The 26550-nt window shown below is 46.6% G+C and overlaps 1 protein-coding gene across 3 annotated transcripts in view; it reads right to left on the bottom strand.

The window, feature by feature from the left end:
* The window catches only part of LOC144724566 (catenin delta-2-like), a 279333-nt gene that overhangs the window by 169250 nt on the left and 83533 nt on the right, over window positions 1-26550 (bottom strand). For all 3 annotated transcript variants that reach the window (XM_078603836.1, XM_078603837.1, XM_078603839.1), the window contains one exon: window positions 22601-22716. In XM_078603836.1, the coding sequence (XP_078459962.1) occupies window positions 22601-22716 (116 nt within the window). The remainder of the gene's footprint in view (window positions 1-22600; window positions 22717-26550) is intronic.

Raw genomic sequence — 26550 nt, 5'->3', positions numbered from 1 at the left:
ATTTTACGTACTCCAAATATTAATCTGAACTAAAACTTCTGAGAAACAAAGTGCTTTATTTGTCGTTAAGGATGGTAAATTAATATTTCCCTTGACATTAATATTCTGCAGCCTTGCCCACAGCTATCAGGCCAGACTTTGGCAATTTGCAGCGAGTTTCACGGTTAAAGCTTTCTCTAAGAGGCTTGTAGATATGATAGCAAATGTTATTTGCACGTGTTTGTGTTGTTTCCATAATCCTGTGAAGCGCAAGGAGAAATCGATGATTTTTTTTTAATAAAAAATATTTTTGGAGGGGAATATATTGAGAAATCTACATGACCTCGCAATGCAAATTTCTTTACAGATAAAGAATTATCATTTAATGGGAGCATGCACGGTCCATCAGCACAAGCCATTCATGGTCTTGGTGGGCACAATATGAGCAATTTAGAATCACATGCATGGCCTTGTTCACCTTACACGCAAAGGGACGTGTGCACACACAGACACACATCAAGTGTTTCCCTCTGCAGCCACAATTGCCCCCTGGAGAGAGTATCCAATGGTAAACAGTAAGCAGCCCAAGTACACACGCACAGAGGCATAAGCAGGTGGCGTATGCACACTCTTGGGTCCAAATTTGAGGAAAATCAGCGTGACTAATTCTGAAAATGGGATTAACGCCTGAAAAAAGAGTGTACAAATTAGACAAAAGTCATCATTGTGATTAATAGCTGTAAAAGCAATTAAGCTGTCGAAAAAGAAATTAAGTAAGTTGTAAGCCATAATCAATGCCGATCGTGTTGTGTACAGAATTACGTTGCACTGTAAATACACGCACGGTCGCAATGATCCCACTCTAAATGGTGCTGGACCATGGAGACCCAGTGCAGCTGGCGTTCACACAATTCTGGGATGCGTGGAGACTACTTGGGTAGCGAGGCACAGTGCCACGCGGCCAACTGCAGTGCTCGCTTTACTGAATAGCGACGCACAGCGCCACGTGGCCAACTGCAGTGCTCGCTTTACTGAATAGCGACGCACAGAGCCACGTGGGCAACTGCAGTGCTCGCTTTACTGAATAGTGACGCACAGCGCCACGTGGGCAACTGCAGTGCTCGCTTTACTGAATAGTGACGCACAGCGCCACGTGGCCAACTGCAGTGCTCGCTTTACTGAATAGTGACGCACAGCGCCACGCGGCCAACTGCAGTGCTCGCTTTACTGAATAGTGACGCACAGCGCCACGCGGCCAACTGCAGTGCTCGCTTTACTGAATAGCGACGCACAGAGCCACGCGGCCAACTGCAGTGCTCGCTTTACTGAATAGCGACACACAGCGCCACGTAGCCAACTGCAGTGCTCGCTTTACTGAATAGCGACGCACAGAGCCACGTGGCCAACTGCAGTGCTCGCTTTACTGAATAGCGACACACAGCGCCACGTGGCCAACTGCAATGCTCGCTTTACTGAATAGTGACGCACAGCGCCACGTGGCCAACTGCAGTGCTCGCTTTACTGAATAGCGACGCAAAGAGCCACGTGGCCAACTGCAGTGCTCGCTTTACTGAATAGCGACGCACAGCGCCACGTGGCCAACTGCAGTGCTCGCTTTACTGAATAGCGACGCACAGAGCCACGCGGCCAACTGCAGTGCTCGCTTTACTGAATAGCGACACACAGCGCCACGTGGCCAACTGCAGTGCTCGCTTTACTGAATAGCGACGCAAAGAGCCACGTGGCCAACTGCAGTGCTCGCTTTACTGAATAGCGACGCACAGCGCCACGTGGCCAACTGCAGTGCTCGCTTTACTGAATAGTGACGCACAGCGCCACGCTGCCAACTGCAGTGCTCGCTTTACTGAATAGCGACGCACAGCGCCACGTAGCCAACTGCAGTGCTCGCTTTACTGAATAGCGACACACAGCGCCACTCCGCCAACTGCAGTGCTCGCTTTTAGTGCGTGACTCCACTGGGGAACCCAGTCGGGTAACTAAAATGATTGTGGTCAATCTGCAACAATTGTGGATGCCGACGGTCAGCGATGCATTTGCATGCACGTCCCACGGGGAGCATTAACAATGCAATTAAAGCTAATTCTTTCATTTGCAATACGTGCATAGAATTTTGCGTGTAAGAATCGATTATTTTCTTTTTCAATTTTATTTAGAACAGAGAATTGTAAAACATTACATTTGCAATCGTTGACAAGTTTCTTATTTGTTAACATCCTTGTCAGAGAATCGACTACTGATTTTTTATTTTATATACATGTCAATGAATTTAACTATGTATGTAATGAATTAATGAGCCTCACAGCCACTGAGGTGCTACAATGCAATCAGCATGCATGAAAAATAGACATGATTCTTGAATCGAATTGTGACAATGCATTGCATCATGGGAGACAAGTGTAGAGTTGAATTGTTACAGACCTCATATCTATCAATCAAGCCTGCGTTCCTCTATTGTTTACAACTCTTTTCACGATCGTTTATTTTCAGGACAAAGCTGTACTTTTTCATGATCTTTAACAATTTTTATGGAGTCCGTAAAATCTACGGTCGATTACAATGCTCATTTTATTCTTTATTGGAGTCCATGGAACGATAAAACGAAGGTTAATTGGTTTGGCACACACATGCAACATCGCTATCTCAGAGACAGCTGATGAAGAATTGAGCATCAAAACGCCGGGGAGGGCACGTGCCACTTTCTCTGCGTTTCCTACATTTACAAATGTCCAGTACACGCAAGCCCTGATATCTCTGCTGAGCTTCTCAGCCAGCGAGTCAATTTTCAATGTGATTCACCCTGCCTGCCCTCTAATCTGACCCTTCCTCTCCACTCTGCCAACCAGAGAGGACTCTGTGACCATCCCCGCTGGTACCACCTGGTTCCTGACCCTTTCCAGCAGCAAGAACGAAAGGCAATACATCACACACATCATTGAGCTATTTTTTTTACATTATATCGGAATGGTGATAATCGGAAAAATATAAACGGTTTCTAAATATCAGCTGTAACGATCAATGAGCAATGAAGATAATTGTTACGACTGTGAAAAACGATAAGAGATAGTAGTAAATGTGGTTCTCAGAGAATTTATGTGGTTAATGTTTATGATGATGACATTTGAATGATAAGGCCAATGGCATTGATGATAATGGTAATGATAATTTACGTACTTATGTAGAGGACGATGAAGATAACAGCATTGTTAAACGACGGGTGACAATCTCATGGAAGGTGGCGATGGTGCTGGATAGTGAACCAACCTCACCCTGCCAGGCGGGCGACTCTTCACATCGCTCCGACTGCCTGCCAAGTGCACAGGCGCCGCCAGCACCAGCACAGACAGCACTTGGCGACGCGAGCGTCACGATGACAGACGGGTGTCGCGCTGACAAAGGTGAACTGCTAATGTGCCCCCCTGCTGGGAAAGTGACGCTGCCATGGGCCGCAAAGCCAAACTCTGCGACCTTGGATAAATGCGAGCCCCCTGCACCAGTACTGCACACAACCGTGCCAACACAGGGGCACCACATTCCCTGGCAGATATTGCGGTAGGCACTGCCAACCAAGGACACCTTAATTATATTAGTACTCAGTTGTTTTTTAAAGCTGGATGATGCCTTGGTGCAATGGTTAGCACACTGGCAATTTTTAGCGGTTGCCAGTTCGATATCCCCAGCGTGGCAGTTGTAACAAAGGTTGCGTCTCTTATATCCCCCGGCCCTCTGTCCACCCAGCAATATAAATGGGCGCAACAACAGGCAGGTCACTTGTGCTAGGGTAAAGTGTGGAGTACTCACGCCTCTTCCAAGATGTGTGGCCAGTGTGGAAGGATAGTCTACAATACCTTAGAAAGGGTCCTCCTCTCTAGAGCTACCTCTAGGAGAGGCCATTTCATCAGCCGTGGCACGAGCAAGCAATTGCAGCGCTGCACATTTACTGTTTACGTTTAGCAATGCGTTCAATAACATCGGTCACACTTTTTCTGGCATAAGGTATTCCAACGGTTTTAAGGTAATTTTGGGGTGCTGATTCCAAATCTGGCATCAGTTTTTGTCTATCACATCAGGTTCTTGAGATATCAAATATTGCATTTTCAATAAAAACTGCAGAAGAAAAATAATAATAAATAAATGTGGATATCTACATAAAATTATATTATAAACACACTATCCTAAAAATACAGCACCATATTTTAACACTAAAGCAGTCACTGACTCGCAACAACTTGCAATCATAAGTGACAGAGTTAATTTCGGGTAAAATCAATGAAAATGGGGTATGCCGATAGCATAAAAATGAGATGTGAAAGAGCAAATTTGAGATCAGATTTGGAATCAGCACCCTGGAATCAGTCTAAAACAGCTTCAAAAGTCCAGGCCAGAAAAAAATGCTTTTTTTTTTGACCAGTGTAATAAGTCCAATATTACATTTTCACGTGGGAAACTTGTTTTTTCATAATTATGCACACCCCCGGTTACTCACCAGTGTGGTGAAGTATAGTCAACAGCTCCCCGAGACTATCGTGGCACGGGGAGGCATTTATCCCTTGGTGGATTCAAAATGTCTAGAATTTCTATTTTCATACATCACAAATTATACCACTAAAAGTACGTGCATAGGCAATGCTTAAGTTGTAAAATTCTCATAATAAACAAGAAACTCCATTTCCTTAGGTGCTTAATTGTGCCCGTGTTCACGCACTGCGTAAACCCCACCGTGTGCGGCGTATGTGGGTCACGCCAATGTATCGATTAAAACAGCGACCTAGTGTTAGCATGTGAACCATGCACCATCAATGCGTCTCATTAGGATGGCTTGCTGTAAAATTTTGCCCCGTAGGCATTTCTCCAAATCTTGCGGATTTATAAAACAGAAACAGTAGCAAGCGCCTCTATCACCGCTGCTATGCCAAGTGCTTGTGCCGTAAATCAACAATCATCCATCTCCCCCTACCTACAGACCCCATTAAGGATCATTCATCAACCCATTTGTAATCAAAAATGCATCGCTTCTTGCTCAGCAATTATGTGGTCCTCTGAAGCAAAACAATGTTGTGGAAACATTTTTTACCCTTTGAGCCGAGACTAGAAAACTACAAAGAAAGACACAAAAACGCAAACAAGTACAGATGAAAAGCAGTGTTAGTCAGGAATAATATTGCAATGAAAAAAAATTGTCCGAACATTTTTCATGATCTTTTGAAGGATAGGCTCTTTACAGAGGTCAAGATCTGTGCCCAGCTCAGCACTGGAATGGGTGGCACGCGGATCTAATTATAACATGTGGGAAAAGCGGAGCTGAAAATGAGTGCAGTGGTAACTGAATTGAGAAAAAATTTACTGAAATATTTTAACTCAAATCAGTATTGAAAAAGACAAAATCAACTGAACTGAGAAAATTAAGTCTTTAAAAAAAATGAATGTATTAGAGCTGAATAACAGAAATCTTCACTAAATACGTATAGATCATGGTCTCAACTGGCACCCAGCCATGCCTTCTTGCAATTTCTGTGTTCAAAGCATTAATGTAAGTCTTTTGACAATCCCTGCACATTGTTCCATTTCGGAGATATTTAAAAAGAAATTATTGGATAAAAATAATGTACATATATTTTCACTGTCAATTACGTTTGCATGCATTTTCGATTTCACAGCTAACACGAACACTGAATAATATATATGACATGTATCTAAGGTGGACACTTTCACAGTGCAATGCATACTCCTGGTGTGCATGGATGTGTAATGTAGTAACTCGGCGGGAGACGACTTCACGGGTAACACACTCTTTATTTTATCAAACTTGGTTACAGGTGACTAACACCTACTTTGTATCTCGGGTGACAAACACCCACTTAGCTACTTGGCGACTAACGCCCACTGAGCTACTCGGATGACCAACATCCACTTAGTACTCGGGTGACAAACACCCACTTAGCTACTTGGCGACTAACGCCCACTGAGCTACTCGGATGACCAACATCCACTTAGCTACTCGGCGACTAACGCCACTGGGCTACTCGGATGACCAACATCCACTTAGTACTCGGGTGACAAACACCCACTTAGCTACTTGGCGACTAACGCCCACTGAGCTACTCGGATGACCAACATCCACTTAGCTACTCGGCGACTAACGCCACTGAGCTACTCGGATGACCAACATCCACTTAGCTACTCGGCGACTAACGCCACTGAGCTACTCGGATGACCAACATCCACTTAGCTACTCGGCGACTAAGTCTTCAGCTCCGTCTTCGGGTCTTCAACTGGGTAACTCCCCCCGAGTGCTCTCGCGCGTCCCCCTTTATACCCCACCTGCGGACGTCGCTGCGAGCACCCACTTATTCGACCAATCGCCGGGCGCTGGCTACGATCCTCTTTTCCCACATCTCATCGTGCCTCACCACTCACTCCGCGCCGCCCCGTCATCTGTCACTCCCGGCGCGCGCGTCCACACCACGCCCACAACGCGTGCCCAACCCCGCACCCCGCGCCGCCCCGTGATCCATCACTGTCACAGTCGGCGCACGTCAATACCACCACTACATCACCCCCTACCACATAGCTCGCAGCCGCCCCGGCTGCTATAAAAATATACAAACCCCCCGTGTGCCCCGTAACACAACACAACAACAAGAACAACAACTAAGCTAACAACACAACACGACGCGAACACTACCATCCGCAACCCTCAACCAATGCCAGCGCGACAATAGAACAATATATACAAACCGGCGAGTGACAATAGCAATGTGTATGCAAAAAAATAAATGGAAATTTTTTTTTTTTTCTTTCGACTCGTGCAGTGTCCCCTTTTCTTCCGAGCGTCCCTACAACGGGACATTACCCCGGCAGAGGGGAACACCGGGCGAGCTCGGTGTAGAGCAAAAAAAACCCGTCTTCATGAAAATTGTTGAGACCTAGCCCGAGTCCGCCTTGCCGGTCCGTCGTACGGCACCAGACGCGGTTGAACGTCCGGTGGTGCCGGCGGTTCAGGGAGACATCGGCCAGGCATCGAGGACTCGTGCGTGCCCCGGGGTTCAGGCTCTCGACGGTCAGCAGCCGTCAAGCCCGAGGCACCGGGTTTTGTTGGGATGACTTGTGGCCCTGGTCGTCGTCCCGACGTGGTCCTGTGGCGCGCTGACGCGGGGCCCGGCACCCGGCTGCGACGTGACCCCGAAGGCCGCAGTTGTAGCAGACGACGGACGTCGTAGGTTTCGGTTGCTCCAGCTTGCGGGGCGAACGTGTGGGCGAACGACCTCCCGTTCTCCACTCCCCCGGACGCGATGCAGCGAAGGCCTGCTCCTGCACCGCAGCTGGCTGAGGTTCGGCGATCGTGGCGGCCAGTGCCGCGTTCCCCGGCCATTTGCAGACGACCCCCGGCTTGCGTTTGAGGACCTCGTACGCGTGAATGCTCGTGGCGATCGCCAGGGAGCAGATCTCCATCTCGTCTGCCACGTTGATGGGGACCCCCAACTCGTGGGCCAACACCAGCAGCTGCTCCGTCACCATGGCGTCCTTCCCCTCCTTATCCATGCGGGGAAAAGCCGCGTCCGCCAAGGCGAGTAGTGCCGTGCGGTAGGCTAGCGTCGTTTCCCCAGCCACCTTCCGCCGATCGTAGAACTGGTGGCGACACGTGGAGGGCGGCCCGAACACCTTCGCCATCAGGTGTAGTGCGGCCTGGAGCGTAGAGCGGGACGACCTTGCAGCAGATGTGAAGGCTGCAAGCGCGTCGTCGTCAAGCATCGCTGGCAACGCACGCAGGGCAGTGGTGTCGGACCACCCCGACATCTCCTGATGAGCGAGGAACCTTCGTTGGAAGGCTCCCCAGTCGCCCCCATCCGCCTTGAACGCCGACAGCGCGGGCAATCTTTGCTGGAGGACCCGATCGTCGTCGACGTCGGAGAGATTTTCCCGCGCTCCGCTGGAGTTGTGTAAAATGTCGGCTCGGTTGTCAGGCGCAAAATGGAGGGCTCCGGCGCGCGCTGATGACGTGGGCTGCGCTGCGCGGAGGTGTCCGGCCACGTGGCGTCCGTCTTTCCCGCCAATCGGTGGCGGCCCCCCAAAAACGGCGGCAACTTCCAGACTTTTGGCGCGAAGCGCCTTTTGGCGGGAATCCTCCAACGTCGCTTCCTCCACGACCCCCGCAGCCGTTTTTTCCGCTCGCCGGAACGGAGATGTCGGCCAAGACAGCGGCGGCGGCGAGTAGCAACTCCGCCAACCGGGAGTGCGCGTCCTGGAGGCTGGTGTCGGAGGCCAGCGGAGCGTCGGCCATCACCGCAAAGTGCTGCATCGGCGGCAACTCCTCGTCCTCTACTCCCGAGGTCGGTGTCCCCGGTACGCCGTCGTCATCCCGACCTCGCTCGTGGGTACGGGTAGTCTTCCTTGTGTCCATACTTCTTGAAGACAGGTTTACTTCTGACGCCAGTTGTAATGTAGTAACTCGGCGGGAGACGACTTCACGGGTAACACACTCTTTATTTTATCAAACTTGGTTACAGGTGACTAACACCTACTTTGTATCTCGGGTGACAAACACCCACTTAGCTACTTGGCGACTAACGCCCACTGAGCTACTCGGATGACCAACATCCACTTAGTACTCGGGTGACAAACACCCACTTAGCTACTTGGCGACTAACGCCCACTGAGCTACTCGGATGACCAACATCCACTTAGCTACTCGGCGACTAACGCCACTGGGCTACTCGGATGACCAACATCCACTTAGTACTCGGGTGACAAACACCCACTTAGCTACTTGGCGACTAACGCCCACTGAGCTACTCGGATGACCAACATCCACTTAGCTACTCGGCGACTAACGCCACTGAGCTACTCGGATGACCAACATCCACTTAGCTACTCGGCGACTAACGCCACTGAGCTACTCGGATGACCAACATCCACTTAGCTACTCGGCGACTAAGTCTTCAGCTCCGTCTTCGGGTCTTCAACTGGGTAACTCCCCCCGAGTGCTCTCGCGCGTCCCCCTTTATACCCCACCTGCGGACGTCGCTGCGAGCACCCACTTATTCGACCAATCGCCGGGCGCTGGCTACGATCCTCTTTTCCCACATCTCATCGTGCCTCACCACTCACTCCGCGCCGCCCCGTCATCTGTCACTCCCGGCGCGCGCGTCCACACCACGCCCACAACGCGTGCCCAACCCCGCACCCCGCGCCGCCCCGTGATCCATCACTGTCACAGTCGGCGCACGTCAATACCACCACTACAGATGCATTACTGGTGCTTGAAGAATTTACTTTACAAACAAGCCAAGTAGGAAAAATATGGTCAAGCCATAAGTGCTATTATTATTAAGGAGTACTGGGAATTCCACTGAGGATACCAGGTTTAAGCCCACGCTGTCATCAAAGAACACCACAATATTTTAAATATCCAGAGGGCAAAGATGACCTCGGTGTTAACGTCTCATATGAAAGATGACACCTTCCCTGAACCATGCTGGGATCTATATATATTTTATTATTTCGCATGCATTTCATACATTTCTAAATTCATGACATTACCCATAGAAAAATCATAGCACCTTTTTTTTTACAGTAAAGCCTCATCGAGTCCCAAGACTCTTGCAAGAGAGTGTTGGATGGAGTTGTTGGTCATATCCAGAGGAACTTAATTGCCCCTTTGGCATGTGTCTGATATGCATGGTGGATATATTTTGCATGACCTACTATAGCTCCGCGCAATGCTGCTTGTCGTATAATGCAGAGCGCACCGGACTTGCAATCCAGAGCTCACTGGCTTGACCTCCTGGTGCCGATCGACTAACTACAATGTCTTTGGTAAAGTGTGGGTACTCCTGCCTGAAGACATCTGGCCAGAGTGGAACGGTGAAACCAAATATCCTCCAGAGCAGCCCTCTTCAGCTTCCTCTGGATGGAGGCCCTTCTGCCAGCAGTGACGAGAGTACGCGGTTGCAGGGCTGCACCTTTACTTTTAACAATTTATAAAATTTTTAGGTTTTACAAGCAGTGCACCCCCCCACGCAGTTGGTAAAAAGGCAAGGGGAGGAAAGTCGTTCCAAAACTTTTTTGAATCAATCTTTGTTTAGAACGATGCTGCGGCTTCTCTAATTTAACAAACCAAACTCTTAGTTGATGATTATCGAAACGGGAGCTTGTCCCTAAGAAGCCAATAACAGGCAAATACGGCATTTCCTGCATACAGGGTGGCCCAAGTCAGGACACATCGGGTGATTATATTTATTTGAACAAATCACACAAGATTATTTAATTTATTTTTACTAATGTTAAAACTGCCTCCCATTAACATTAATGCATGCATGAATTCCCTTTAGAAATTAATATCGGACTTTTTTAAGATTGCAGGTGGAATAAAAAAAAAATCATCAATTATGCTTTGTCTTAATTCATTTGGGATTCTTGGTCGAGTTAGTAAATGACGGATTTGAGGTGAAAAGAAAATTAAATATTAATAATGATAATTATCTTCTTCTTATATATATAAAAGTCAAAAATTGTGTGTGGGTTTGTGGGTTTGTGTGTGGTCGCACACTTGGCTCTCCAACGGTGGAGTTTACGTAAAAAAAATAGCCAGGTACCACGCCGTAAGCCCCACGGTGAGCAAGTGCTATTCCTTTTTCACATCTGTCAACTTTAAATTACTTAAATTAGCGATTTTGTACGCGTCCATTCAATTTATTTATTTATGACGCGTGCACGACAATACCAAGTCACACGCCTTCAGTGGGAGAGAGGGTGACATTTTCTTTCGCGTTAAAAATGATATAAAAATACACTAAACGCTGACAAATTCTTCACTGTGCAATGCCCCCCCCCCCACCTCGATGCGTGCAGTACTAATATATACAGTCGCTAGATGCTACCACTATAGGCCGTAGATATTACTGCAGAGTGGCCGGGGAGATCGTGGCTGGGGGGAGGGGTCAGGGTTAGCAGCCCAGCCCCAGCCTGCCAAGGTGCCACCTCGGCCAGCTGGACAATCTAGGCGAGGCCGGAGGCTCTGCACGGGACTAGGCCTCACCATGCCACTTTGTGCTTTCGAGTCGATAAATACTGCTATAGAGTCAGCATGTACTACTGTAGTGATGGAAGGTACCACCACAGTCGGTATGCACTGATGTAATCATAGCAGGTACCACCACAGTCGGTATGAACTGCTGTAATCATAGCAGGTACCACCACAGTCGGTATGCACTGCTGTAATCATAGCAGGTACCACCACAGTCGGTATGCACTGCTGTAATCATAGCAGGTACCACCACAGTCAATACGTACTGCTGTTAGATTTTTAAGAGTGGTTTTGAAATATTTTTAAGACCCGGGCAACGCCGGGTACTTCCCGCGAGTACTACTATAATGAGCAAAGAATGTGTGTGTCCCGCGCGTGACGTCACTCCACGAGGCCCACCCCCCCGCATGACATCACTTCACATGAGGCCCACCGCCCCTTCTATTAATATTCATGAGTGGGTGGATTTTTACACTAACGCAGAGGAAGGTCGAGCTGAATAAAATATTTTTTTACGCAAAGTCGCTTAAAATATGACGTTTTTTTACAGAAAGTGACGGTAAAAAATATATATACGAAGCACACTGCTACATCCGTACGTGATGTCACTGCAAAAGAGCCCCCCCCCCCTCAGTCATATTCATGCCCGCGTGGAAATTTACACTAACGCAAAAAAGGTCGCGCACTCCACATGCCGCACCCCTCCACAATAGCCATTAGTGGGTGACGTCACTCCACATGCCGCACCCCTCCACAATAACCATGAGGGGGTGACGTCACTCCACATGCCGCACCCCTCCACAATAACCATTAGCGGGTGACGTCACTCCACATGCCGCACCCCTCCACAATAACCATGAGGGGGTGACGTCACTCCACATGGGGCACCCCCCCCCCCCCTCATTAATAATCATGAGCTGAACAATTTTTCTATTGAATATTTCAGATTTACTGCAATCTACACCCATCCTTGGATGGGCAAAAAAGCTAGTAGATACAGTATTAACTTAAAGACTAAACAATTAAAATGTGTTAATGGCAGTATTAAAATAAATTAAATAACCCTATGTCCTGACTTATGGGCCATCCCTGAATGAGTTTTCTTATTTATTGGAATTGCTACGTTTTTTATATGCACACTTTAAATAATGAATATTTTAAGATTATTATTAAATTTCTTGGGTCTTTCGGTAAAGCCACGTAAATAGATCAAATAAAAAATATATATTCTCAGCAGCTCTCCCACGATATTTCTCACCTGATGAGGATTCCTTGTGTTGCGATCGAAACGTCGTGATATTGTTATTTTTATTCTTTTTTAAATCCTTTATATTAAGTTCGCTTGCTTGCTTGCGTGCTTACGACCGTGCAAATCTTTCGGTCGTTTTTTAACCCACTTCCCGTGATCCAATCGAGCTGACATTTTGCAGACTCGTTGTGTGTGACAATTTATTTTTGTGAAAAAAAAATTCCCAAATTTTACACTGTTTAGGGAATTTTTAAAAAAATATTTAATTACCAATTGCTTAATGGTGGCAGACAATCATCTGACCCATAGGTGGCAGCCATCTCAAGCCAGAGGACGAGAGGACTCTAGCTGCCCCGATGCCACGCATATAAAGGATTTATAGTGAAAAACTTTGATTTTACGGGTTAATTTTTTATTATTTGATCTATCTAGGTGGCTTTACCGAAAGACCCAAGAATATTAATTCCTGCAGTCACGAAAGCTTTAAGTCACGATTATTATTAACTTCGTATGTTGATATTATTTCAATGTACATAATTGAATGTTGCAAAACATATCATTTGAAATATTATTTAATGTTAAGTACATTACTCGTATTGAATTATTACTCACGCTACCGAATCTGAACTCTGTACCCCTGTGCCGACACAGCATTCAATGCTTCATTCCCTCCCTTGGCTTCCTGAGCAAAACCCCCGTTAGCCCCAAAAGGCCCTCACCTAATTTTACATTAACGATAGCAATGATTTACGTTACTTCAACAAATCGTCTCAATTTTGTACGGAGTCAAAAACACACCAAACATCAATCCTCACATGTGGAATGTGATCGACTCATGAAGAATCATTCACTGGCGCTGTTTACGTCGAGATCCCGCTATTTGCGGATGCCCCAATGGTGCGGAGGCTAAGATTGTGGTAAACAAGAGAAAAGATCCTCCAGCATTCGAGCCGTAATCCCGCAGCTCGGCAGGCTCCCCCCATGCGTGTAAAATAAGGAGTCCACACATCGCCCGTTAATTACCGCTGGGAAATTATGAACTTCGCCACGTGCAGATGATTAGCGAGGATAATTTAATGATAAAAATAAAGAACGAAAAAAAATCCCATCATTGCACACGACGTGGCGCAGTGCACTCTGCGGTGCGAATCTGTCACAAATCAACAAACCAATACCACGGCTATGGCCTCACAATTTTCTTTTTTCAAACGTGGCATTAGCGGTTACCTACGCAGCAACATCTTCGAGCTCAGAACAATTGACCAAAGTAGGGTGAATCGATTGTGTTGTTTGTTGCTGACAAAACTCGAGCTGGACGAAAATACAAAGACATTGATCCCCCTTAATAGACTGTTGGGGCAAGTGCTGTTAGCGAGCACCTATGAAGGACGGCACGGCACACGAGAGAGTGGGAGGCCAGCACCACGCCCGGCCACCTTTGTCTCCCCAGTGGCGATGTTTACACAATGCACCAGGTACCTATTTGAGGCAGAGTGGACATAAGGGAAGCCCAGGACCGGTTAAAATAATTGTCACTGATGGTGGCCGTGAACGGGAATCCAACCAGGGTTGTCGCTGAGTTCGTAGTGCTCTAACCGCTACACTACCGCTCCCCTCCATGCGAACACACACATTGATGCACACAGCACACACAGCACACACAGCACATACAGCAACAACAACAACAAAAGCTGCCATTTGGCAGTAAGGGGCAGTCATATCACCATGGGATTGTTGGCAGCTAGGTCCACTATGAGGCCACATGATGTGCCGAAGGCTCACTGGAACGAGGTCAAAGGACATGTCTAGATGTTTTTGACTTAACACGCAGACACAAGTCCTTAGTTTAACCCACGGATTATTGATCAAGCACTCCACCACCAGGGGTGGCCAACCTGTAGCAGACCAAGAGTCAAAAAGTATCTGTGTGAGTTCTACAAAGAGCCAAGTGTTTGTGTGTATATATATATAAAGTGTATATATATTGACAGTTTTCGGCACAGCACGGGAGACATTCATTATTCTTTGCTACTACTGTGATGGTACGTTCTACACGATGCTTCTTCGATCGAGTAGCATGCGGTGGATTCAAGAGCCGCATGAGGCTCGGGAGATGCCAGTTGGCCACCGCTGCACTACATGTACACTGTAAGGAACGCAGCCAACATCAAGCTTGACCATCTTTGTCTTCTAAAGACAATAAAAGTCCTCCTATTTGTTACCGGCTGCCCTTATTACCCACGCACACACACAATTAACTACTGAAGCTCCTGCAATCTGCCGATGGATTATTCAATCCTATTGCACATCCCTTTTGTTAATGCACTGCTGGATGAGGGCCTCCCCACGTCGGCTAGTCGTGGGGGTTTATATATGACCATACTTTAGCAGCCTGGCCAGTGCGGGGTTGGTGAAGGCAAGGAGCATCGATGCTGGAGCAAAGTATGACAATATAAGGTCTTCCCGCAGCGGTATTAGAATTGCTGTTTGATGCGAGGTGGTCAACCATGCAAGCGCTATACACAGGCTCCAGCCTGCTTGGCTTTCAAGATCTGATGAAATTGGATGCATTCTGGGTGATTTGGTTACAGGCATATTCCACCGAATACTTCGGGTTGTTTTATTGTTCCAGGGGCAAGATGAGTGGAGTGGAAAATCCACTTTTTTTCCCACAGATAATAATCAGAATCGGAGTAGAGCGGTTGGAGAGTGGTTAGTACATTATGTGAATAACGCGGCGACCTAAGTTCAATTCCTGAACATCGCTAAGATCACTAATGATATCTTAAACCAGTCCTGGGATCTCCCTTTACCTACCCGCATGAACCAGTGTGACCATACAACACCTAAGATTGACAGCTTTGTCAATCAAATACAAGATAAAGTCCGTCACATGCAGTGTTGGCCGTGAAGGATTTGTTTTTGCTTTACCATACTTCACCACAGGTTGACGAATGGGGGGGGGGGGGGGGGAGCTGGTTCAGATATCACTCGGCAACAACGACGTTAGCGATGACCAGCAACTCAACTCAGGTTGCTGGGTTCATGATACAATGGGATATAACCACGACAACATGACATTACATAAATACATCTATGTTGTCCAACCCATCTTACCAGAGCAGAGAAATATGGTAAATACCTACCAAATATGGAATATCTCTACATACAGTGGCATGAACACCATACCAATGGCGCTCACGCCATTATTTCCACGATAAAGTGCCTTTCCATGATACAGTTTTCCCGTCAGGTTGTACGAGCACGCATTTTATCTTCGCAGTGAATTTTAAATGAAAACTGCAGGCTTGGATCAAATTCATAATAGCCAATGTTTTGGTCCAAAACCCTTCACGGGATTCCAGTGACCAGGCTGCTCCGCGAATGGTTTGCGAGGTGCCACCAGGCCTGTTAAATCGCCGAGGCGTACGTCACCACCAAGGTGGCGCCGCACATTTTACTGGGTCTCTTTAAACGAGCGCACTCACGGTCTCCGTGGCGGCGGGCAACGTTTACGAGGGTGTGTAAAAAATAAAATAAAATTCCGTGACCGTGAAGATGCTGCCAAAAATATAATTTCATAAGTACGTGCCAGAAGATATAAAATGTTATGAATGTCTGTACAATTTTGTAGCATGCAGTATTTACTGCACAGCACGTCAACGCCTCGGTGGTCGGTATAGACAACTTTGCATGTTGCAAGTCTGATGCAAGCACCATACAGTAATGAGAATAAATAACTTCCCTTTATATGGTACGGCACGAAGTTCGATATACTTGGCAAACTACCAGTAATTAGGCAGATCAGTCCAGGTAATAGACTTCAAACAACTGCACTAAAAACGTTTTCGGGGAAAAAAAAACTCCGAAAAATATGCCAAGACTCAAACCTATTAGTACTCTACAGTACTTTGTTTTACCAGATAATTTATAGTAACCATCAACACGATTTCAAACTTGGCCTCGCATAATAAGGTTGCTATCACTTTTAGCGCGTCTTGATTTGGTTATTTTAATAATGCACGCAAAAATATTTTTATATAAATTATTCAGGAGGAAAACATGCATTCAGAGAGCATCCGTATATGTTATTCGCAGCACAGTTTGCCGATGTCGTGAAGCAGCATAAACAACCACGCAAATTCCGGTCATCCCCGCAACGGCTGGCGGGCTATCGAACAGACGGTCACCGCATCGCACACTTTCAGATGCGCTTTCTGCGGCCGTCTGATATGTTCATCCTTCAGATATTAAGACGCCACAAGGACCTTTTTCATTATAAAATCTAAACTCGCCTTTTGCCCGTCCAAGGATGGGTGTATTGCAGTAAATCTGAAACTTGCAAGCAAAAAGCAGACCGCGACGTGATATTGCATCAATTTGTGTGCAATCTGTAATGCCGCGGTGACACAGACCTATTTCATTTTAAGGTTATAATCCCTTGTTCATCATGACGTCCTTTTTACTTCTATGTCTCAACAGCGTTATGGAGATCGCGTGACGTGAGGGTTCTGCCTTTGTAGTGAGGGTTGTGAGTTGACGCTGAGGAGGGGGGAGGAGGCGCCTCGCCCCCCCCATGTGGAGTGACGTCACCTGCTCATGATTATTACTGGGGTGTCCATTTGGAGGACGTCACCTCTTCATGATTATTAATGTGGGGGGTTGTTCGATGTGGAGTGACGTCACCCACTCATGATTATTAATGAGGGGGGGGTGCCCCATGTGGAGTGACGTCACCCGCTCATGATTATTAATGAGGGGGGGGTTCATGTGGAGGACGTCACCTGTTCATGTGTATTAATGAGGGGGGCTGGCCGACGTGGAGTGACGTCACGCGCGGGACACACAGACATTCTTTGGTAAATATAGTAGCAAATTTAAAAGTATTTTGTCCTTCCAACGCACCTCCGATTAGTGCAGTTGGGCCCGTATGGTGTGAAAGAAGTTCAACATACATACATACATAGCAACAGACGAAACGGAAAAAGATAGAGAGAGTGGGACCACATTGCTCACGCGTACCGTACCACAGTACTGTACCGTATAAAGTCCTTCCATTTGACATCTTCAAAAGTCAGCCTTCGAGACAGCAGGATGAGGGAAGAATGGAGGTGAGAAGCACAGGCAGGAAGACATGAAGATGCAAACCATTATGCTGCTGCCACCTATCTAATCATGGCAAAATAAAATCAGTTCCAAAAAATTCCTATTCAATCAAATGCCAGGTGACAAATCACGAGGATGTACAGGGCCATCCATGAATATATCGTCTATTATTAAAACAATAAGTCAGTGAGACGCCAGTTTGGACTGCAAACGTTGACAACATATTGATAATATATTCAAAATTAAATGTATGCCAACAAACTCAAGAGGAATTGGAAGCAATCCCACCTGAGATGTGAGCACGTATCAGGGACTTTTGAATCAATACGGCGTGTGTGTGATGGCAATGCCAACGATGGGGAAAGGTAGTGCCAGTGGTTAGTGTGCTGCGCTACGAACCCGGCGACCCGGGTTCAATTCCCACTCACGGCCAACACCGGTGACAATTATTTAGTACTGGTCCTGGGCCTCCCCTAGGTCGACTCAGCCTCAAATAAGTACCTGGTGCGGTGTGTAAGCATCGCTACTGTGGAGACAAAGGTGGCCGGGCATGGCTCTGGCCACCCACTCCCTCGTGTGCCATGCCAGCATTCATAGGTGCTCACTAACAGCACTTGCCTCAACAGTCTGTTAAATATACTAGTAGGAACCCACTGGTTCCACCAGCCCACAGGGGATTATTGTGTCCGTCCATCGTGCAGGGAGGGGCTGGGTGGGGAGGGGAGGGGAGGGTGGGGCTCGGTGGGGGGTGGGGAGGGGCTAGTCACCCCGTGGTGCCCTTATAAAACTCAATGTTTAACCTACTCACGCCGGCTTGTGCCCGCCCTCACAGGTGGCCATATTTGCAGAATACACCACGCCGCCGTTGACCCTGGCCATTGACCGAGCAACCCAACGTTCCTACCAGCTCATTCCGCAGGAATGTGTTATATGGGGGATCTTTGTGTCTTTGCCAACACCATGGCAGACATGTCGCGGTTTATAAGAGCTAAACTCATACGATACAAATTTCATACTGCTAAGTGTGTGCGTTAAGTTCTATCGACCTAACTCAATTTGATGGCTATTTATAAATGTTGAATAAGTAATGATTTTATGGGCGCGCTGGATGGGTTATTTATCTGTAGGACAGACATTAAGGACTATATCTGGAAAGTGACCCATTGTTACTATACACTTGCATCATTTTAACCATAGGTAATTGATCATATATCATGCCAAGGCACCAGCATAAGGTGATCAATTCTTCACGCAATAACCTCGCCGTGTCTTTAAAGATCCACTTTATAAGCAAACAGTGTGACTTGGTAATGCCCAGTGGAATTTCACGATTGCGTGGTTTTCAAACGAACACAGAAACGTGCAATGTGTGCATAAGAAGCTCTCGGCCACATACAGAAAAACCACCAGTTTATAAAAAACTGTCCTGTGGTGACAATTTGTCTGAGACCACCATCGCATAAATCATGAAAATGTGATCAACCGACAAGCAGCAGTGAAACATAGAAACAAATGAAGACCAGTTTCATCCTCATTAGTACTCGTTAGTGAAGGACAGTAATCAATAATGCTGAGAGCGCTCTTTATACACACAGTGCATGTGTTTCTGTGTTGTTGAAACTTTATGTTTTCCGTCCTGCGCTAACTTCTATGTTGTGATGGGTGTTTTCATCATTTACAGATGTGAATGATCGTGGTGGAATTGAAGTCTGTGCAAACTGACAGTGGTGAGTGCTCAAACCACCAAACTATCCAGTCTGGCTGGCTAACTCCAAGATCCAGATAACCACAACCTGGATAGCAAGGCTTTCTTTGTGCATTAAACATTCTGCGTAGTGCAAAGGTCGACTGAGATGAACACATTTTTTACTTGGTTGTCTGGAATCCAATTTACAATCGTCTAGAAATAGGCAGGTAGGATGAAGGGGGAGAAAATGAAAATAAGCCAAAAAAAATTGACAGACCTGTAACGGGAATTCAGCTTGCACACCAGGATTATCAGCGGTAAACTTATGGAAGGGCTTTGGAGTATATTTTAAAGTAAGCACAGCACAGAAAATCCCTCAATTTAGTATCTGTGCATTAAATCAGAGGAGCACCTGCACCAACACGGCGCTCAGCTGGGATCTCCACAGGCTCTGGCTCACAAGGAACAGTGAGCCCCGTGCACTGAACATCTGATACCGCATCCTGCAGCAGCCTTGATTTTTATCAGATCGGTCACCCATCTAAGCAATGGCCGCCAACACCTAATCTAGCTCAGCTCCTGAGATCTAATAAGATCAGGCCCCAAGGCAAGTATCAGTTTACCCAAGTGAGAACTCCAACATGGTTTATTCCTCTTGAAATGAATACCGAGTCGTGCTTCTGAACGGCCACTCGCTGGAGAAAATGGATATAAAATGTGGCGCTAACCGTTCCCCTGCCACAAACACGAATCTAATAAAAAAAAAACAGCCGACTATAACGGGTTTAAAAAATGGCTCCTAAATTTAACAAATCTGTGAGGGAAAAAAACCCACAGTGGCAATATTAAGGGCTTTAAGAGTCAGGTATAGAAGACCCAGTGATAGTTTTTGAATAGAAAAAAAAACAAGGCACGTGAGACCAACCAATAGGAAATGTGGTGTTCACGTTTATAAACCATATTAGTAATGTTTATCACGCCACAGTGTGTCGTAACAGTAATTCAATAGTTTTACTGGAAGGCAACTTCCACTGCAGATGCATTTAAAAACAATCTGTGGTACACGGTGCAATAAAAAAGCCAATATTACTTTTTGGAGAAAAAAACTGGCACGTTGCTCTTTTCTTTCTATTTCTTGGAAGAGCAAAGTTTGCACTGCTAAATATTCATGATTGAGTTTACCATCCTCTGTATGCATTACACAACACTTATCAGTTTCATTGCTTCATTATAGGCATTAGGCACACACAGAAGCATCCAATGATTTAACTTTGACAACTTATTAACTGATAACCACCGGAATGGAAATAAACATCAATTACACCCCTTTGTCAATACTCCACTAAATGAAGACCCGCCAATGTTGTATTGCTCATTAGGGTTATTTAGCCAAATGTCACCATGTCTGATTGGTGCAGGGGGTGGGTTGCCCTGGACCGGGTCACATATCACTTGCCACTAATCCGAGCTATGTCCGGAAATCACACCCATGTTTGTTGAGTTAACGGTGATGTGCGCTCACCATTGCTCCACTATTCCCGTGGTGGAGAGATGTTAACTCCCTCTCCTGGTATACAGGAGGTCGTGGGTTCGATCCCGAGCCTGTATATTTGGAGTTTGCATGCCTCTCCCCGTGGTCGCGTGCATTTTTTTCCAGGTCCTCCGGTTTATCCCTCCACATTTAGAAACATGCGATTAGAGTATTTGGCTGCTATAGATTTCCACATGATAAGCCACTTCGTTGAGCTATCATTTGTGGCCAGGTCGCTTTCGAAAAGGAGCTATATAGCTCAGTGTGCCTTTCCTGGTAATATAAATAATAGTTCATAGTTTTATATGTTTGCTCCCCACAGTGACATATATACTGTGCTCTATACAGTAAAACAATAATTATACAAGCAGTGAAATACGTGCAGCACATGTATGCCTCTGTCTGTGTATCTCTGTCTGTTACTATTTCCATATCTTTCGAGATTTGAAGTTTTCGTGACTGCAAGGATTCATACTCTTTGTTTTTTTCGGTAAAGTCACGTAGGTAAAAATGTTAAATAAATTAACTCACCGCTGTACCAATTTTACTGGAGCAGTTACACCTGATGACGGAGGCTTGTGTTGCTTCTGAAACGTCATGAGTTAATTTCTTTACATTTTTTACCTACCTGACTTTACCGAAAAAACCAAAGAGTATATTTCCATATCTGTTTGTCTGTATGTGTGTGTAATGTGTGAGTGTGTGGTATTTACTGTGTTGGTATTGTGTGTGTGTTATACTGCAATGAGTACACAAGTAGGTGATGTGTAGTATGTTTAACACGTAGGCTTTCGCAAACAATATTATCCATTAAGTCTTAAGGATTAGATCGCGTAAATGTGCCGAAATACCCGCTACCATATGGCACAGCCAATTAGGAAGGTTTGTCACGTAAACAAAATGTTACTAGTACAGCACACCGGTGTGTTGGAGAGTAAACCCACAACATTTACAATTCGAGTTCGACGTTTTGAAACATTTATATTTACACGATCGAACCCAGAAAAAAACTATTATGAATGTGTAGTATATGCATCACATGTATGCTTCAGGTCATTTCCACCGAAGGTACAAAACAGGTGTAGTAAAAAACACAGGTAAACTCAAACACCCTTTGCAGCAAGTGGTTCTCACAGTTTTTAGCAGCTTTTGGAACAGATTTCAGACACATTTGCATGCACACAACATACATTCGGAATGGCAATAAAAACGAACCTCCGTTCACAGTTGAGAGGTAAGACATGTCACATTAACTAACAAACATGTAATCAAGTGTCTCTCCGCTGGTAGTGTTCCCCAGGGGGTTCTAAGGGCCGCTATTGGCTACACGTGGGCGCGCACAAATGCATGCCTACACAGCGTGTTAGCTTGTTGCGTGTGAGCACAAATACACACACCCACACAAAGGTCCGCAGTCGAGCTTTAGAGAGTAGGCTGCAGGGAAAGGGTTGTCCAGCAACAATACATGGCTGCCTTCAGCTACCCAGTGCTGATCATTTACACACCAAACCAGGCACTCGCTTAAGGCTGAGTTGACCTATAAGTCCAGAACAAGATCTGATACAATGATGTTTGCCATATTGCTACAAACCAAGACTGTTTCAGATAATTAAACAATTATGTTGGCTGTGAGTGGGAATCGAATTCGGGTGGTCGAGCTTGTAGCACGGCATGCTATCCACTGCAGTAATGCTCCCCACACTGGACATGCGCACACACAAACGCGCACAAGACAAAGTTCCCCTGTGTAACCTTAACAGACTGTAGGGGCAGGTGCTGTTAGCAAGCACCTATAAAGGCCAGCACGGCACACAATGGGGTGGGTGGACTTAGGGGAGGCCCAGGACCGGATCAGAAAATCGTCACCGGTGTTGGCCGTGAGCGGGAATCTAACTCGGGTCACCAGGTTCATAGCGCAGCACGCTAACCGCGACACTACCGCTCCCCACACACACGCACGCACACGTACACACACGTACACACACACGCGCTCCTCATACACACCTGATGCTGCTCATGCTGGCTGTCTCCGACTCCTGCAGTTTGCATCTCTCCAGCTGGCTTGCCACGATGAGTCGCTCCGCCTCCAACTCACGGGTTAGCCGCTCAAACTGCAGCTCCTGTGGCGACAAAGACAAAGGTAAGGTTCCCAATGTAGCCTACACAGACTGTTGGGGCAAGTGCTGTTAGCGAGCACCTTGTTGAGGCCGGTACAGTGCAAGACCACACCAGGCCGCCTTTGTCTCACCAGAGCTGATGTTTACACACATTGCACTCATTTACGAGTTGACCTAGGGGAGGATCAGGACCGGTTCAAATATGAGTCACTTATGTTGACCAAGAGTAGGAAACTGCGATATAGTACGCAGACACACACACCATCAAAAGTGCCCTCATGCTCAAATTCGCATTGGGCAAATACCCATCCTACTCGCTGGTCCTGACCTAATGGTGGAAATTCCACATTACAGTGGCAGGAATCAATCTCTCTAAAGAACAATCCATGAATCCTTCCCACCTGACGAGACTGTCGCATCAGGTGGTGCTCATTTTATCAGACCCAAGTGGGATGATGATGTCCTGGGGGCTTGGATATAACCCATGGCGACATCTCCAATGCCAGCAATATGAGAGGCACTGAAAAAAGATTGCGGGGGAAAACAAATCTGACGGAAATGAGCAAACGAACCTTATGGCCGGACCCCGGGGTCCCATAAGCCCCCGGATCTCGCAGAAACTGCGTTGTGACATTATTTTGTCTGTTGAAGGTGAACGATACGGAAATCTATTCCTCTCGACGAGCTCTACACCATGAGCTAATTGAAGTTTAAAAGTTTTGTTTCTTCTGCACATTCGTCCTCGCCGCTGCGCTTGGACACGACACGACAACAGAATGATCCCCGCGCCAGGTGAGTCGCGGCATTTATGTGCGCAGTGGGACCGAGTCGCCAAAAATAAATAAATTAATTACCATTTTGACCTCCGTTTATTCGGGACCCCGGGGTCCCGCCATAAGGTTCAAATGTCAAGAAAGGAATATTGGCCCATGAGCCTTACTTTTGGGAAAAGGTTAAACCAACTCTGGAACATTATGTCAGTTTAATAAGGTGTAAATCAAATGTTTTTTTCTTCATTATAGACAATAGAGTCCAGTATCAATAATGTATACCAAGATAACAGAGGGTAACACGGTGTTATCAGGTGCTTAAACGGGCCTACTTGATGGCAACCAGCGCAATCTATCACAGTGCATGTTTTCAAACAGTTAGGACACCAGGCGGAGCTAATGAAGTTGTAATTCGTAACGAGTGCCGTCAACAATCACCATCTCATGGAGTGGCAGCACCTGGCATAGGTAATGAGTGAAGAAAATAGAAAGTTTGCACGCAGCTGCTTCTGGGAGCCGCTGGCAAATCCCAGCGGCTGCACGCGCCTTCGCTGAACACATGGTCGACAGCTTCGGAATGCCAAGTCCTCCACCCCCCTAAGACACGCTTCTTATTGACCTTTTGCACCGAATGCCACGTGGGTGCCAACTGCGACGTGGAAACTACACAGCAGTTTAAGTACGCGATATACGTAAATGACCATGCCACGCGCAAATGTTGTTAAAGGTTGATATGATGATTATTATTATTAATTATGTTGTTTACCACGAGGGTTGAGAATGCTAGTTGTGCTTTTGTATAGGATATATGGCGGGCGAGTGATGGCGCAGCAGTTTGCACACTGTGTGTTGTTGATATGGCGACACGAGTTCGATTCCGGCCACGTTTTAACGTCAGTGGCGAGTGACATCTGAACTGTGTCTTGGGTTGCCCTGTCGACAACCTGCACCGACTAGAGTGGTACGTACGTGTGTGCACATGTTGGACTTCTTTCGCACCATACGTAGCCAACCGCGCTAATTGGAGGTGCGGGATGTACTAATCGGAGGTGTGGTGCAGTTACGTCAAAAACTCCCATGATGGAATGCGGAGGCCTTCATCCAGAAATGCACTGACAAATGGCTGTACATTGGTTACTTAATTTCCGGTGCATGTGTATCACAAGCACCATCGTCGTCTTTTAGAAGTTTTATTTTCTCTACAAAACAAATTCTTCAAACCTTGGCGCACACATGACAATCCATATGCAGCACACGCAGCCTTCTTAAACGAAAATATCCCTGCAGAACTTGATGAAAACGTTACAGTCAAGACTGGAAAAATCTCGACCCAGAATGGCATGCAAAAACCAATCAACCACTGGAGCGGAGCTGCTCCCTTATCCCCCAACGACACACACGTGAACACAAATACAATTGCACACAACAAAGACAAAGATGCCCCCCCCCTCCCGCGTATAGCCTGTAAAAGACTGTAGGGGCAAGTACCACCCCCTCGTGTGCCGCTACAGTACACACGAGGGGGTGGGTGGCCAGCACCACGCCCGGCCGCATTTGTCTCCCCAGTGAGATGACATGCGAATACGCGAGTTTTGCATGTATACACGAGTTACTAAAATGTATATTAATTCCCTATTCGCGACCAGACGGACTTGAGTATTCGCGAGTGTAGGTAGTGCCAGACCACCGATGCCGGGCAGGTGTGTGCTGAATGTTGTCACATTTGAAACTGCCTGCCAAGATTAGGAATGCCCCCTCGGCTTTTGTCCTCAAATCTCAGAGTAATCACGCTCTGAACTCGCCATTGTGCATTTTTCACTTTACACGTACTTACAGTCGACTCGTTAAAACATTTTGGTACAAACGAGTCGACTCCGAGGTCCATAACAAAATGAACGCGAATGCAATCGGGGAAAGTGTTGCGGCTAACGCTCCCCAGAGACCTAAAATGATAACAACTGCGCGGACGTTGTGATCGAACACCGGCAATCTCCCGAAGAGCCATCCTCCTGAATTCCTCACCACCACCTCCACCATCACCACCTCCACCATCTCCATCGTCGTTAAACCATCATCAAAAGGTAATGATAAAAACATTGTTCTATATATATATTTTATTGTAGTCATTCTTACCAAACATTTACCATTCCCCCCCCTCCCATGTCCACTTGTAACAGGAACGTAACCCCACTTTTCACATTGTAACAATGTTTCTGCATTCGCGAATTTTGTATTCGCGAATGTGTTTTTTTTAAAGAACGCAACCGTATAACCTTAACAGAATGTTGGGGCAAGTGGCCACAACACATACATGCGAACACACACGGCACACAGTAGCTGTGATGATTTGCTATTCTTTTCCACTGGTGGAAAAGAATAGTGCAAAGATTAATGAAGTTGACTTAAGCATTTTTAAACATGTTGTGTGTTTAAACGAGAATTCGTCATGCCGATAAAAAAAAAATAACGTGTGTACCCAACTAAACCAACATGTGGCTTTATCGAACGTCGGGCGTGCTTTTTGGGGATGAAGCTAAACGCGTCATTACTGCTCCAAATCGTCATTCTGCTGCTACCAGTGACTGCTGTAAAAGGGCGCCCTCTGTTCAAAACGAACGAAACGCAAACATCCACTGCACAAAAGAGCACGACAAAACAGAGATATATATGTAAGTGCTGTTGCCGAATGCGCTCATGTAGCCGTGCATGCATGTTATGGCAAGCACATTCAGACACACTCAGTCGAGCACATAGTCATACGTGCATAAACCGCACAGGCGTGCGCACACACACACAAAAGACTGCATTCAAATGGCCTTTTTGTAAGTCAACGCACGCACGCACACACAAGACAAACGGCCCAAACTTGGTCATAGGCAATTGCACCGCAAACACAGCCACGCGCGAACTCCGCTCTCCCCGTTCAACCAACGCGTACACAATTCACATATCCGCGATCCTACGTTGTATCCGGCTGCTTGGCTCATGTCCCGGGGAGAGAGAGGGAGACTGCAACTTCCAGGAGCCGCTACAACTGCTTTAGGGCCGAAGAAGCGCGCGGGAGAAC

The sequence above is a fragment of the Lampetra planeri genome, chromosome 21 (genome assembly GCF_965212315.1).
Source record: "Lampetra planeri chromosome 21, kcLamPlan1.2.h2, whole genome shotgun sequence".
Lineage (NCBI taxonomy): Eukaryota > Metazoa > Chordata > Hyperoartia > Petromyzontiformes > Petromyzontidae > Lampetra > Lampetra planeri.
Note: the sequence above shows the minus strand (reverse complement) of the source record. Positions and strands in the feature narration are given on the sequence as shown.